General features: G+C 42.0%; 1 protein-coding gene across 1 annotated transcript; it reads right to left on the bottom strand.

Annotated features, from left to right (window-relative positions):
• Positions 1 to 382: 382 nt before the first annotated feature.
• Positions 383 to 12,356, bottom strand: LOC147237274 (BTB/POZ domain-containing protein KCTD1-like). The gene is made up of 4 exons (XM_086146328.1): positions 12,169 to 12,356; positions 10,367 to 10,511; positions 8,272 to 8,577; positions 383 to 2,582 (listed from the first exon to the last, which is right to left on the bottom strand). The coding sequence occupies exons 1-4, from the start codon at positions 12,330 to 12,332 to the stop codon at positions 2,424 to 2,426; spliced, it is 774 nt and encodes a 257-aa protein (XP_086002454.1). The 5' UTR covers positions 12,333 to 12,356; the 3' UTR covers positions 383 to 2,423.
• Between the last annotated feature and the right edge of the window lie 3,503 nt (positions 12,357 to 15,859).

The raw sequence follows: 15,859 nt of genomic DNA on the forward strand, positions 1-15,859 counted from the left end.
TCCTGTTTTGCAATGAAATTTACATTTTTGGCCTTGCTATTCCACGTATTTGAACAATTTTTCCACATGAACAATTTTTTGGTCTTGTTTCTCAATATTCAGGATGTTACCTGTTACCCCATATTATTTTTGGATCTAGTATTTTTCTTTATATTAGTATATTCTTATAAACCTTTTGTCAGAATCCATGCTTTAAATAGCCATCTCTTGATCAATATCTCTGGTCATTAGGAGAAACCTAGAACTTTATAGTTTTAAAATGGCATGACCGATAGGAGTCTCAAGTTACAATTGCATTAATACAGTATGAAACGGCACTCAAACATGATGCTTCAGCAAAATTATGCAGGTTTCCACCTTTATTACAAATAACTTAAAAAAAAAAGTTTTATGTCTCGCTGTTGGGGGAAAAAAAGGCTTCGGATCTTTTTGTCATTTACTCAGCTCTATATTTCACAAGACAAAGGAAAAAAACGTAAATATACTGAGCGCTTGCTCTGCTGTGTTTCCAGCTACTTTAAAAAACTTGTGAATGGTTTTCCCTCAGTGCAGAGAACACACACACCCACACTAGATAAATTGACCTTTCGTCAGAGGGTTTACTTAAATTAAGTGGAAACATGGCTGATTTGGCAAGAGTAAGTGATGGGTTGCCGTTAACAACAAAACAGTTGTGGTAAATGCAAACAAGGCGATTTAATATGTACACACAGAGCTGAAATGAGAGTATACACTATTTCTACAGTATTTACAGGATTTTATAACCAGCAGCATCTGAAAAATGATTGTGTACAACGTACGAACAGTTTGCTACGCAGAGCCATCAGACGTGGCAGGTTATCATTTCATCACAGTCTTGCTTGAGCGCCTCCCCGGATCTGCGGGTTCTACTATTGAAGCTCTGAAGTTGTGAAAAACACAAGTTTGATTTTAAGTGATTAACATGAGCAAGGCAGGGGTGCTGATATTTGTATTTAGATGAAGGAACCAGAGGTTATTCTTCTACAGTGGTTAAAACAGATATCAAGGGATTGCTGTGTATGTCTGGGAGATCCCAGAGATCAACTAGTATCAACTAAAATAAAGGGTTGTTCTAAGCATAGAATTTGATGCAGTGGCCTTTTTGAGGCCTTACTACACATTAAGTAATTTGATGCAGCTCAAAAATTTGTGCTCAAACATTTATGCTCGCATTTTGATTTCAATATAGTGACATGAGGCTAAAGCAACCATGAAATTTGTCATGATTGTAAAAGTAGATTTGCTTGCTGAATGACCAAAAACTTTTGTTGCCATTTTTGTTGGTGACATGTTTTAGGTTGCTGGTTTGGCTCCAAACATTTAACATCCAAATTAACATAATTTTGAAATGACATTTTTTGAACATTAAAATGAGTTGCCTTGACATTTCGAGTATTCATTTACCAGAATGACACAACAACTTCCAGCTCATGGATAACTGGGATTTTGGAACCCCTCCTCACCAAAAATAATGTTGAACAATAATATTGTCTGCAATTAATTTTATTTTTATGAAACTATAGCATTTTTTTTTTAAGTTTATTCAAGCCTTGTGAAGGTTCTTAGTCATCCAGGTTGTGGTTCATTGTTATGGAAACTGGACTTGGTCTATATTCTCGGAGACATTTCACCTCACATCTAAGAGGCTTCCTTTGTTGTGTGTGGTGTTTACTAAAGCACACTACCCCACTCCAAAAATAAGAACACTGCGGGAACATAAACAGAATGTGAAATTGGCATGGGGCTGTCTCAGGAATAACCTGTTTGGTTCTGACATGCCAGTAAATCGCCTGAGCAGCGAGCCATGGATTTATTGGCATTCGCCATACATCTTTACTGGCATGGAAGAAGACAGAACATGATGCCCTAACAGCACTTTTCCCTAAATGGATCAAGAATGTCTTGAAAGATTGATAATCCAACTTTTAAGTGAAAAAAAAGAAAATAATAAAAGTGAATTGCTTTCATTAACAGTCTACAGCTATTTAGTTGTATAAAATAGCAACCATTTCCTAACACATCGCAGTTTTAACGCATTGTTGTGATGGTGTATTCACAGCTTGTGTTGCCCCCTCACTCCCAAATATTCCAAACACACCATAAGCCAAAGTGATCGTTGTGTGTTTGCAGCAAGCGGCGAATATCAGAGCTGCATTGCCAATGCAGTATCCTTGCCCCCAAAATACGTCTGACTACCTGAGATGACAACAAAAATGTTGATCAGTTTTTTCACAAATATAAAGCACAATTTTCACACCTCTTGCTCACTTCTCTACAAATAGCATTCGTCCAAATGGAACTGTGAACTTTGAAATAGATATGAAGTAGATTCCATGCGTTCTCGTCAGAACCAATTTCCTTGACCTTAGACTTCAGAAAAAGGATTCACAAAGGTGCGAGTTTCACTCTGGCAGTTCACGTTTGACTTTTCGGAGGGCAAGGGTTTGCCTGTTGCTCTGGCCCTCCCGCCGTAGAACATATTCACTAAATTGAGAGGAGTCCGTGCCGCCGCCGCACGAACCTGTGATGCCATATCCTCGATCATGCAGCCGCTCCAACACCTGAGAGAACACACACACACACACGCACACATGATAGCAGATTAAGATAAACTGATGTGGAAAATTCACTGGACCCGTTAGCTATTTCTGTAAAACTTAAGGCCTTTCAAAGTCACATTCAGGGAGTGTACTTTTCAGAGGCAGCAAACATTGATTGGTATTGCGAAGGATCTGATTATTTTGAATCTGGCAGGTGTCTCTAAGAGGGTAAATTGTAAGCAGCTACAACCAGATAAAAACAATATTTAAAAAAAAACAACCAAAACAAACATCATCGCGGTGCAGTGGTTAGTGCTTCTCGCTCACGGCAAGATTCCCAGGGGGGGGCCTTTCATGTGTGAAGTTTGCATGTTCTCCCCGTGTCCACCATGGTTTCCTCCAGGTTCCTCCCACAGTCAAAAAGCATGCAGGAGGTTAATTGGAAAATTGCCCGGATCTGTGAATGAGAGTGAATGGTTGTTTCTCTGTATGTGGCCCTGTTTCGACTGGTGACTGGTCCAGGGTTTACCCTACCTGGTTAAGCAGTAGATGATAATGAATAAATAATGTAAAAACAGTGGGGACACGTCCAAAGCATTCAGGAGCAGCGCTCTGCAGTTTGAGTCAGATTTACAATTTAAGGATCTTATTTCCTATTCAATACCACCAGACAATATGCTGCACGCATATTGGCAGTTTGAACCCTTGGTTTATCTATTAGTTGCTTCCCTGAGCTTGTCCCAAGCCCTGAGAAATGCAGAGGGTTGCATCGGGAAGCGCAACTGGGGTAAAACTTGTACCAAAACCAAATTGCAAATTGGGCCTAAGAATCTCATTGGATTGGTAGAGGCCCGGGTGAACAACTAACGGTAATTGGGCTACTGTGGGTCAGAGAAGGAGAGGAGGAAGGCGTGCCCGAAAGCACATTGAGAAGAGGAAAGGCAAGAGTCTGGGACAGAGTAAAGAGTTTGAGTATTGGGACAATAATAGGAAAATTTGGAGAGTTGGTTGACATGATGCAAGGAGGGAAGGTGGATATACTGTGTGTCCAGGAGACCAGGTGGAAAAGTAGTAAGGCTAGAAGCTTAGGAGACGGTTTTATGTTGTACTAGCATGGAACTGACAGGAAGAAAAATGGAGTAGGAGTTATCTTGAGGGTTGAGTTTGTGAGGAATGTTCTAAAGTTTCTAAAGAATGTTAGAAATTGGAGGTGCTCAATGTTGTTAGTGGCTATGCCCCGCAGCCGGGTTGTGAGTTAGAGAAGTAATTCTGGAATGAGTTGGATGAAGTAATGCAGCATATCCCCAGAGATGAGCATATGGTAATTTGTGCAGGCAATAGAGATGATAAAGAAGTGATGGCCATGTTTGGTATCCTGATGGTGATTTCTTAACAAAAAGGACAGAAGTGGCTGTAGTCAATATTATTTTTGCAGGAGAGACAGGAACATAGAGTAACTTCTATGAGTGGAGACAGGAGGACACAGGTAGACTACATCTTGTATACAGTGGGGAGAATAAATAATTTATACACTGCTGATTTTTCAGCTTTTCCCACATGCAAAGCATGAAGAGGTCCGTAATTTTTTATCATAGGTACTCTTCAACTGTGAGTGACAGAATCTAAAACAAAAGTCCAGAAAAACACATTGTATGAATTTGAAGTAATTATTTGCTTTTTATTGCATGACATAAGTATTCGATACATCAGAAAAACAGAACTTTGGGGCTGCATGGCGCCCCCAAGTTGGAACTGAACATTCCTGGTTCGATTCCCACCTCCTCCTAGTGTGTCTGAGTGTTGTTGAGCAAGAGCCGAACTGCTCCGCTGGCGTGGTGGACGGCATGCCTACTGCTCATTGTTTATCCATGATGGGTTAATTTCAGAGAATGAATTTCCCCACGGGGAATAATAAAGGATAAATTAACTTCATATATTGGTACAGAAACCTTCGTTATCTTTGATTACAAATACCAGATGTTTCCTGGAGACTGGCTAGGCCACTTCAGGACCTTGACATGCTTCTTACGAAGCCACTCCTTAGTTGCCCCGGCTGTGTGTTTCGGGGTGTTGTCATGCTGGAAGACCCACCCAGCCATGAGCCATCCTTAAGGCTCTTACTGAGGGAAAGAGGTTGTTGGCCAAGATCTTGTGATACATGGCCCCATCCATCTGCCCCTCAATACAGTGCAGTCTTCCTTACCCCTTTGCAGAAAAGCATCCCCAAAGTATGATGTTTCCACCTTCATGCTTCATGGTTGTGATTGTGGTCTTGGGGTTGTACTCCTCCTTCTTCTTCCTCCAAACACGGCAAGTGGAGTTTAGACCAAAAACCTCTATTTTTTTCTCATCAGACCAGATGACCCTCTTCCATTCCTCTTCTGGCTCATCCAGATGGTCGTTGGCAAACTTCAAATGGGCCTGGACATGTGCTGACTTGAGCAGGGGGATCTTGCATGTGCTGCAGGATTTTAATCCATAATGGCATAGTGTGTTTTCTTTGAGACTGTGGCTCCAGCACTCTTCAGGTCATTGACCAGGTCCAACCATGTAGTTCTGGGTTGATCCCTCACCTTCCTCATGATCATTGATGCCATGCGAGGTGAGATCTTGCATAGAGACCCAGACCACGGGAGATTGACCATCATCTTGAACTTCTTCCATTTTCCAATAATTGTGCCAACAGTTGTTGCCTTCTCACAAGCTGCTTGCCTATTCCTATCCCAGCCTTCTGCAGGTTTCAAATTTTATCTCTGATGTCCTTACACAGCTCTCTGGTCTTGGCCATTGTGGAGAGGTTGGGGTTTGTTTGATTGTGTGGGCAGTTACCACTTGGTGGTGGAATGAGGAAGTGCAGTAGTAGATACAGAGAAAGCAGTTAGCAAAGAAGTGGGACACTGAGGGGACAGAAGAGAACAGTCAGGAGTACAAGGAGATACAGCGTAAGATAAAGAGAGGGAGCAAAGGCAGAACAAAGGGTGTCCGATGACTTGCATGCTTGGTTGGACAGTAAGGAGCGAGAGTGATCAATACAGGTTGGCAAAACAGAGAAATAGAGATGGAAAAGATGTACAGCAGGTCTGATTGATTAAGGATAGAGAGAGAAATGTATTGACAGATGCAAGAAGAGTGATGGGAAGATGGAAAGAGTACTTTGAAGAGCTGGTTTAGGAAAATGAAAGGGAGGGAAGCGTAGAAGAAGTTACTAACAAAGTAGCTTAGAGTTGTAAAAGTGAAGTGGAAAAGGCATTGAAGAATATTCAGAGTGGAACGGCAATCCTGATGATATACCTGTGGAGGTATGGAAGTGTCTAGGAGACAGTGTTGAGCTTCTGGATAGATTTTTCAACAGGATCTTAGAGAGTGAGAAGATGCCTGAGGAATAGAGAACTGTGATGGTGCCCATTTTTAAGTAGAAGGTGGATGTTTAGAGTAGCGTTAGTAATAGTACTACAGATGCAGTATTAGCTTTGAGAATGTTAATAGAGAAGTACAGAGAAGATCTGAAGGAGCTGCATTGTGCTTTTGTAGACCGAGAAAAGGCGTATGACAGGGTGCTGAGACACAAACTGGTATTGTATGATAAAGTCTGGAGTGGCAGCGAAGTATTTGGAGTGGTGCAGGACATGTATGGTAGCTGTGAGACAGTGGTGAGGTGCTGTAAGTGTACAGATGTTCAAATTGGAGGTGGGGCTTCATCAGGGATCAGCTCTGAGCCCCTTGAGGTTAGACAGATGAGGTTAGACAGGAATCTCCATGGACCATTATGTTCGATGATGAAATTGTGATCTGTAGTGAGAGCAGGAACAGGTTGAGGGAAATCTTGAGAGGTGGAGGTATGCTCTGGAAAGGAGTGCAATACCGTGACCACGGGCATCAGCGTGTGAAGGCACAAAAAATTTACAAGGATAAGTGCAGCAGAAAGCTGCATCAGAAGAGTCGTTCAAAGCCAGTTGGGGATGCTTTGATCATTTAAGCAGCAACCAGCACTTGTCCGCTCACATACCCCCCTTCAGGTGTGGCAAAGTACTGTCTTCCTCCCTTTGTGACTCTTCTCTGCAGTTTATTGTCCATTGAGTAAGTATGATTCCGTTACACACATATAATACTTGGAATACATTACACAGCCTATAGAAATTCATGGTGAATATAATATAATATAATATATATATATATATATATATATATATATATACATATAATATAAAAATAATCTTACTGCCACACAGGTCAGTTAGTAAGAGACTGTGTGTCCAGAGGTGAGGTTAGGCTTGCTGCTCCTGCTTGGTTGGGAAATGTGCTTCTAATTGAAGCTCATTGATCACTGGATCATTTTCCACTGATCTTTCCCATGCTGAAAGCGAGTTCTTTCTTTTCTCCCCCAATGGCACAACCAATGAGTGATGCTCGCCCTCTCCTGATGTTGTGGTCAAGGGTTCTCTGTCCCACTCTTCTAAGCCCCTCTTTATTGTTCATTCTCTGAACATATTCTTGACAAAAACAATTTTCATGATATTTAGTCTGAGTGTGCAGTTCTTTCTCAGCAATTGCAATGGGCACCAATGGTGATGGTCGAAAATACAAGGGGGAAAGAGTACAACAACATCGGATTGGATTATACTGTGTAATGTAGCAGATGAAGATACGGTTGTGTTCAAAATAATAGCAGTCCAGCATGACTAACCATATCAATCACTGTTTTTGGTATAAATCATATTATTACATGGCAAATAATTTACCAGTACGTGTAGTAGAGTCAGAGAAACGAGCAGACCCAACATTTGTGTTATGAATGCTCCTGACTCTATGCCATTTAATAATTAAGTGAAAGGGGCATGTTCAACATAAGAGCAGTGTGGAGTTCAATCATTATTCATAATAAGAAGAAATAGGTGGCCCTTATTTAAGGATGTCAAATATAATGTGCAATTTCCCCAATATAAGGATTTTGAGCTTTACTCACATTTTAAAAATCACTGCTATTATTTTGAACACAACTGTAGATGTTGCTCCGAGTGCTTTGGATAACCGTCATCAACAACCCTCATGTCAGCTGGCTCCCTATTGGACTTGTTTTTAAAAAAAATCATAGCACATCATTTAATAGAAGGGCCGACTTGCCTGGTGATAACAGCTTCTCAAAACTTCCACCAAACCAACCCTCAAAACCCTCCTTCATCATTAAATGTCTTGACTGAACGAACTTCTATCACCTGCAGTGGTCCTGCAGCCATCGGCCAGCAGATGTTCAGAACAAGTCATGCATTTTTAAAAGTTAGAAGGTAGCTACTTTGCACAGAATTATTTGCCAGCCCTTATTACCGTCAAGAAGTGTAAGACAGAGGTGTTGTGTTCATGGATAATCTCTTGTCTTTTGAGAGGCTCTTCAAAGAGATTTAAATCCTATTGCTGCTACAAAACGCAATAATAGGGAGGGAAGGTATGACTGCGAATAAGTTCAGAGAGCACTGCTGTGTTGCGCTTTTGTTTGCTAGTCAGTACTGGGGAAAAAAAAAGGCTGTTTTGTAAGGGGCTTTCACATCTTGTGTAGTTCAGCTGAATCTAACCCTGGAGTGTTTGCCTTCCTGTTGAAGTTACTTATAGGGATGTGTGAAAAATCCCATTACACTATGCACTAAAAAGAAACCCTGAGCTGGAAGGCTTCAGGCGGCTGTGTGATTTGGAAAAAAAAAAGAAATTACACCCGTACCTGGACAGAGTTTAGGGGGCAGTAGCCGTTGAGCGGGAAGCGAACCACGTGTGTTGAGTCTTGTTTCCAGCTAGTGTTTAGTGAATCACCCATGACATCTCTGACCTCGGGAAACGCCTCCCCGATCGCGGCCCGATGCCCGCTCACACTGATCCTCTCGCCCAGCTCGGGGGCCACGTGCACCACGATGCAGTCCCAGGCTTGATGAGTGCGAGCGTGTTCACGCTTGGTCTTCCAACAGTGAAGTTCAGCTTGCAGTGGCGCCAGCTGGAAAAAAGAAGCCTCTTCACATAGCAGGGAGTACTCCTACATACACACACACACACAAACCAGACAAGGAACGTGCACAGAGGGTCAAAGACACAAAAGCATAGCATATGAAAATACAGCAACACACAATAGACAACAGTTAGGAGAATTAATGAGAGCGATTGGCTGGGAGGCAGATGATTCTCTGTGGTAACCCCTGAGGAGAACACCCGGAAGGAGAAAAATAAATAAATAAAAAAAAGTTCTATTGGCTTTGATAAATACTAAGATGCAGCTAAGGATGTACAATATGCTGAATAATTATTAGTAATCACTGAAAGGAGGCTAATATTCCAGAAATCCTCGAAATTTTAGCAGGAAACAATTGTTTAGGATAAAAAAAAAATCTGACTTTTATCCTGTGCTCACCACTTTGTTTTGAAAAGACAGTGTGGAGGAAATGTTGAAAATCTGGATGTGCACACAGGATGCAACAACAACAAACAGCCAGATGTAAAGCAGCTTTCATGTCTCCCTGCTGCTGCGCTAGGTGAGTCGAACTTTGATTTAATCATGGTGTGTTATCCTCAGTGTTTAGATGCGGACTGTGCCAGTTTTAACCTAGGCTTATGATGATAATGATTTTTATTCCTCTAAATCTTCAGTAATGCTCAAACAGCTGTGACTCATCAAGGCATGGACTCTAGACTTCTGAAGGTAGGACTGAAGCAGCAGATCCTCTGAGTTTTCTGGTTGTGCTTCTACGGATCAGACCTGCAATTCTAATATAATGATACCTTCAATTTTATATCGTTCAAGTAATTCAAATAATCGACCTATGTTTTTGACAGGGACGCGAGCCTCCTTTTTCTGAAAGAAGCCATTTGAGACAGCCATTTCTGTGAAGGGATGTAACTCAGTCGGCGACAATGTTTAGGCAGCATCATATGAACCATCCACATGATCTGCAGAACCCCACATATACCAGCAGAACATTTTCCAAAGAATCATACTGCCCCTGCTGGCTTTCCAGGCAAGTGAAAGAAATTGTGATTCATCGGACCAGGCCAAGTTCTTTCACCTGATTCTCATCGTCCCACTGAAGGTGCTTTCTCTATTGCACAGGGGTCAGCAAGGGCAACCTGACAGGTCTGTGACTAAGCGCCCAACTGAGCCCCTCGCCGGGTTTATTTGTGCCTTTGTTATCAAATATTCATTAGTATTGTATGCAATGTATCAAGCAGGGATTTATAAAAACTAGTTCATATCGAAAATCAAATGTTTCACACTAAATGTGCACACAATCGTGATCTCATTTAAATCATTTATTGGCTTAACTGCTTATCTTGCACTCATGGCCGCAGTGGGGCTTGAGTCTATCACCAGTCACAAGGCGAAAGACGGTGTTCATCCGCGGTCAAACTGGAAATTGCAGCCTACAGTTAAACCTCTGCATGTTTTTGGACTGTGTGACGAAACGCAAGAACCTGGGAGGAACCCATGAAGACGAAGACTCAGGTATGAGCTGGGAGTGTGAACCATTGCCCCACTGTGCTGCCCTGTTAAGTTTGATGATCACCTACAATGTGACACACCCAAGTCGGTCAACATTGTGGCTCCTTGCCTTTTGCCATTTCCATGAGAGTTCAACAAGAGCTGTATGCCATGCCGATGCAAAACTGTGGATTTTTACATCTTTCTGAGACACTTGGAGCTGTGGCAACCAAGGGAATGTGATCAAGGCCGGTCACACTAATCTAGATTTTTCCACGGACTGATGATGTTGAATCACACTGCTGTAAAATACTGTTGTAGTACCTGATCAACGCTCTAGACAGACACTCACTTTGAAGTCATCTGGGATGAGGAGTTTGGAGGTCCGGAGGAAGTTTAGGATGTAGCGGAACATTTGACCATCTCGATCGATGAAATAGTGCTGCTTCAGACTGTCCAGGACTATGGGTTCTGTTCCATCGAACAGACGACCAATCCTACCCCATCAAACACACAAAACTACATATCAGTATTCAGTTACAATTTGGTCAAAATGTCCTTTTCTGAAAGGAAAGTCTTTACAGAACCTCCTCAATGCATCAAATGGTTCCTCAAGGCTCTGGGTGCTGTAGAGCTGGGGCTGGATGCTGTCCTGGCTGACACGCCTCTGCCACATTGCGTGGATGTTAGGGACAGTGCTGCTGGACTGGCAGACCAGGGTCGTGATCCCCTTTTTTAAAAAGGGGGATCGGAGGGTGGGCTCCAACAATAGGGGGATCACGCTCCTCAGCCTCCATCATTCAGTGATGCAGAAGAGGGTCCAATGGGTCGTTGAACCTCGGCTCCAGGAGGAGCAGTGTGGTTCTAGTTGTGGAACTGTGGACCCGCTCTATACTCTCGGCAGGGTCCTTGAGAGGGCATGGGAGTTTGCTCACTGTTTCTGGTGGCAGTTGGACAAAGGACAGGACTGCCCTTTGTCAAAGATTCTGTTCATAACTTTTATGGACAGAATTCTTAGGCGCCGTTAGGGCATTGAAGGGATCTGGTTTGGTGGTCACAGGATCGAGTCTCTGCTTTTTTCAGATTATGTGGTTCTGTTGGCTTCATCAGGCCATGATCTCCACCTCTCACTGGAATGGTTCGCAGCCAAGTGTGAAGTGGCCAGGATGAGAATCAGCACCTCTAAATCCGAGACCACGGTGTTCAACTGGAAATGGGTGGAATGCCCACTCCGGGTCAGAGAAGAGGTCCTGCCCCAAGTAAAGGGGTTCAAGTATCTTGGGGTCTTGTTCTCGAGTGGGGGAAGGTGGAGCTGGAGATCAAAAGGCATATAGGTGTGGTGTTTGCAGTGATGCAGACTCTTTACCGGTCTGACATGTTGAAGAGGGAGCTGAGCCAGAAAGCAAAGCCCTTAATTCACCAGTCACTTTACATTCCCACTGTCACCTATGGTCACGAGCTGTATGTAGTGACCGAAAGAACAAGATCATGGATACAAGCGGGCAAAATTAGGACTCTCTTAGAGAGAAGTTTGGTTATCCGGGAGAAGCTCGGAGTAGAGCTGCTGCTCACCAGAGGTACTTCTTGTTTTTCTTTTTTTTAACGAAATGAGGCGTTAGCTTCAGTTAAAGAATTCTGTATTTTTAAAATCTTCCTCTAGTTTTTGATTATTTTTTTTGGTTGGTAATTTTTTCTTCCTTAATTTATTAAATCCTCTCATTATACCATTTCTGGAAAATCTAAAACTTTTGAGGAACTTTTTTATTGAAATAATTTATGTAAAATAATATTTTTAAAGCTAAGATAAAAAATACACTGGGAAACTTGTTTTTTCATCATCTATGTAGGCAAGAAATTTTACTAATTTCATTCATAATCACATAGCAAGGTGTTATTATGTGTTTTGTGAACTCTGTATTTAGTCAAATGCACTTTTGACTACTTCCACTGACACGCTCAGTGATACCCAGAATCCATGAGAGCAATGTCTGTTATTGCCTATGTTTTTATATATTGACTATGTACTTAAAAACCAACAACTTCATGACAAAGTAACAAAGGAAAATTATCATATAGTTATGTTTTTCAAGCATATCGATATATTTGGAGGTTCTTCCTTTTGCAGTAGTATATGTGTTCTGCTGTGTTTCATACCGTGATTCGGGGTACTTGGTCAGCGTGGCCAGGCTACTCGTGTACATGTGTCCCCCGACATCGATGTGGACGGGCGCATTGGCTTTGGTAAGCTGGGCTGGGGAGGGGATGCCTGCTGTGCTGAGAGGAGACAAGGGGGACGCTGGGACCAGCTGCTGATTCATTATACTGCTGCCATGACAATCCTGGAATACACACACACACACACACACACACACACACACACACACACAAATAGTACAGTCAAAGGTCTGCTGATATTTGGAATTGTGTCAAAAAAAGTAAAAAAAAAAATGTTTGAGATATTCAAAAGTGAAGAAATACTGAATATAGTCTAAAAACAACCTCTCCTGAGAATTAAAAAAAAAAAAAATGCATTATTTCAGTTTAAAAGAATTTTAATATACTGGTCCTTTAGCATCTTTGTTAAGAGGCAGAGTGTCTGGGGTCAGTTAGGCAAGAGGCGGGTTGACAGGAAGTCAGGATCGGACAGGCACGGAAAAAAGGAACCCGGTTTTTTTAAATACCACCCCGTTTCAGGTCGAGGTTGCGCTCACTCTGCCCTTTCCCTTCTGTTTTGTTGTCTTCTGCTCATTTTACAGACTGCCACAGGCACCAGGCCCTCACTATCACAGCATATGGTTGATATTTGATCGAATGTTGGTCGTAGCATTAGGCAGCCAAACCTCAACGTTGGTACATTTGATGCAGTTGAAAATGGTAGGCCGACAAAAGCTGCCATTTGTGGCTTGATTGGTGTAAACCCAAGGTGACCCCCTCCTCCCCACTTTAACAGGTACAGCTACATCTCTAAAGGTTTTCATACCATTCAAAAATATTTCGATAAATTTTTTTCCTGATGGATTTACTTATGAGTGCCTCCTTGATTTTCTGTGGAAATGTTAACAAATGATATTCGTACTTTCAAAGAATTTCACACTTTTTTCCAGTTCAGTTATTGTTGGTTTAGGGCTAGTTCTTGGTCTCTTCTCTTGTTTGTCTTTAGTTTCTTCAATTGTGTTTTTTTTGAAAACTAATATTTGCTTAAAAACATAGAGGTGATAAAAGACCTCAAACAACTATGGCACAAGAAATCTTTACATGTAACATCTGGACCGACCAGTGATGCTTTCGGTGACCAGGTGTGGCCCACTTGAGTGTCTGAATGAACACTTCTATGTACCACTGTGGGAAAAAAAACAAGCTGTTTAAAATCACCAACAATAACACAAAAACATTAACATTATCTGGGCTGGAGCAGATCAAGCTGATAGAACAGCGCTGTAACATCCAACATTTGCCCTAAGGCTGTGCATGTATGTCTGTGTGTGTGTGCACACAGAAACACTATCATGAATGTACTCAAGTAGCTTCCCCAAGGAATATAAGCCTTCTTTGTCTGTTTATCTCCCCCATCCCCCACCCCGCTAGCCTCCCTGTTAAAGCGATCCATCCGGTGCTTCCGATCACAAGATTAACGATGAAGAGTTGAGGGAGCAAATTTTGTCACTTGCTCAGACTTTCCATTTGTGCAGTGGGAGACTTTTAACTGCTGAAATCTAATCACTCATTTGGTCACTGAAGAGAGTCTGATGTAAAGCCATCAATCACATTGGGTCACATTGTAATTCCAACATGAATAAGATGGTTTTCAACCCTGTTTTTTGCATCTGCTTTATATATTCTTGCCTGGTCTCAAGTCCTTTCTTCTCTTAAGCTAAATTATGATGTATAAACAAATTTGTATTTATTAATCAATTGATCCCATTTTTAGTGGGCTGTAGGGGGGCATGGCAAATGCTTGGGCAGTCAGATATCTCCGGCAAACAAAACCAGGCCTTGGAAGCACTTTCTTAATGTTATTTATCCTGTTTCTTATTCACTTCCAATCTACCGTCCCCTGAAGGATAGTCTGTGACACGGAAGGATACCTTGTGATGTAACCATACCAGATTGCAACATTTTACTGTTGAGTGTAGTGGCTCTTGCTGTTCAGCATGGAAAACTATCCTATGATGTTTTGTGTATTCAGTATTCTATTGTGATGTTTTCTGTAAAATACACAGTATGTAGCATCTGAAATCTACAAAGCAAGGTGGATAATACCGGTTATGTGTCAAGTCTGACCTTTAAAGGAAAGCTGATTGAATTGTTCCTCCAGATATTGCCTCGTCTTGCCATGGCTGATGGTGCTATGGTTGTAAAGCTATGGAAGTCTTGCAATGCCTCCCAGGAGAGATGTTGAATAAGACAGGGAAGATAAGCATTATTTTGTTAGTGTGACACTAAGGCTGATTGTTCTGTTGTTTTGGTGTGTCTTGGGTTTCCTTTCTTCTGGATGGGGATAATTCCCATAATTTTTGGAAAATGTGTGAGTGTTATCATTCCTCGTCCTCCAGGTTTCAGAAGCTGTCTTGGGATGCTATCAATGCCTGGTGATTTACCCTTTACTTTAGCCTCTGCTTTGGCTTGAAGTACTAGAGGATCGCCACCTTCACTTGTCATTGTATTATCTAGAATTTTTTTGGTAGAGTGTCAATGCAAAGTGTACACTTCCTGACAGTTTAGTCCATCTTTTGATAATTGCAGCTTTCTTGGCCATTAAGGAGCTGTCCTTGTGTTCACTTATTGTTGCTGTAGGTTGCTCCGTCATCGCCAGCTTCTTCATTGAGGCAAACCTGGTTTGCTGTTGTCTTTTTGTATCCCTGCATCTCTGCTTCCCTGCTGCTCTGTGACCAATTTCTCTTTGGCTATGTTTTGGTTTACAGACATGGACTGTTTTGCTACCTCCTGGTTGATTCTTCTTGGTCTTCTTGAAGATCCTCCTCAGGTCACACAGGTCTAGGATGTCTAAGTGACCATTGGTTTTTCTATGGTTCTGGTGCTGGTTTTTGGCATTGTTTATGCTTAACTTCAATCTTTGTGGAGTGAGTATTTAGTTGTTTACGTATCTTCCCATTTGGTGCCTGCCATATCGTTCTGCGGCAGACTTGTGCTATAACAATGTGTTGGCAAGGGTGAGATGATGACCCCATGCCAAGTCCAAAGGTTTCTATCCTATTATCACTTGTTTCCCCTAATCCAAATCCACCCCAGTGCTCATAGGCATCTGTGATATTTTGGCATTCCTGCCACATCCAGTCCATGTGATCTCAGCCAGTCCCATGACTCCCCACCTATGTCTATCTAGTTCATGGGGTTCCATTACTATCCCACACATGCACATAGGGTGTGAGGGTCGTTCTTCAGAGGACTGATTAAAGATATGATAAGATAAACTTTATTGATCCCCATAGGGGAAATTCTTTTGTCACAGCAGCGTAACAGTTATAAGTTTCAATAAATATGAATATAAATATAAATAGACAGACAATCAGAAGGTAATTAGAAAAAGCAAAAGACATCCACAAATGAAAAGACAGCAGAAAGAACAACAGCAGCAGCAGTGATTGTTGGTGTTGATCTTGTCACAGTAATATACTTATCAACCCCCACCCTGGGGCAAGACTGTGGGCAGTATGGTCATTATTTGTGTTTTTCAGACCTTGACCTATCATGGATGCAGATAGCCACTGTTCATTCATTGTGACATTTCATTAGGCAAATAAGCTTGGAAGCAGCTATCTCCTCTCCAAGCACTCACCAGGGGGTCAAAGACCCCTGGTTCCCCCTTGTCAAGCTTAGCCTGCTG

This window comes from Fistularia commersonii, chromosome 1 (genome assembly GCF_037954325.1).
Source record: "Fistularia commersonii isolate RoL2024-O1a breed Wild chromosome 1, RoL_Fcom_v1.0, whole genome shotgun sequence".
Taxonomy (NCBI): Eukaryota; Metazoa; Chordata; class Actinopteri; order Syngnathiformes; family Fistulariidae; genus Fistularia; species Fistularia commersonii.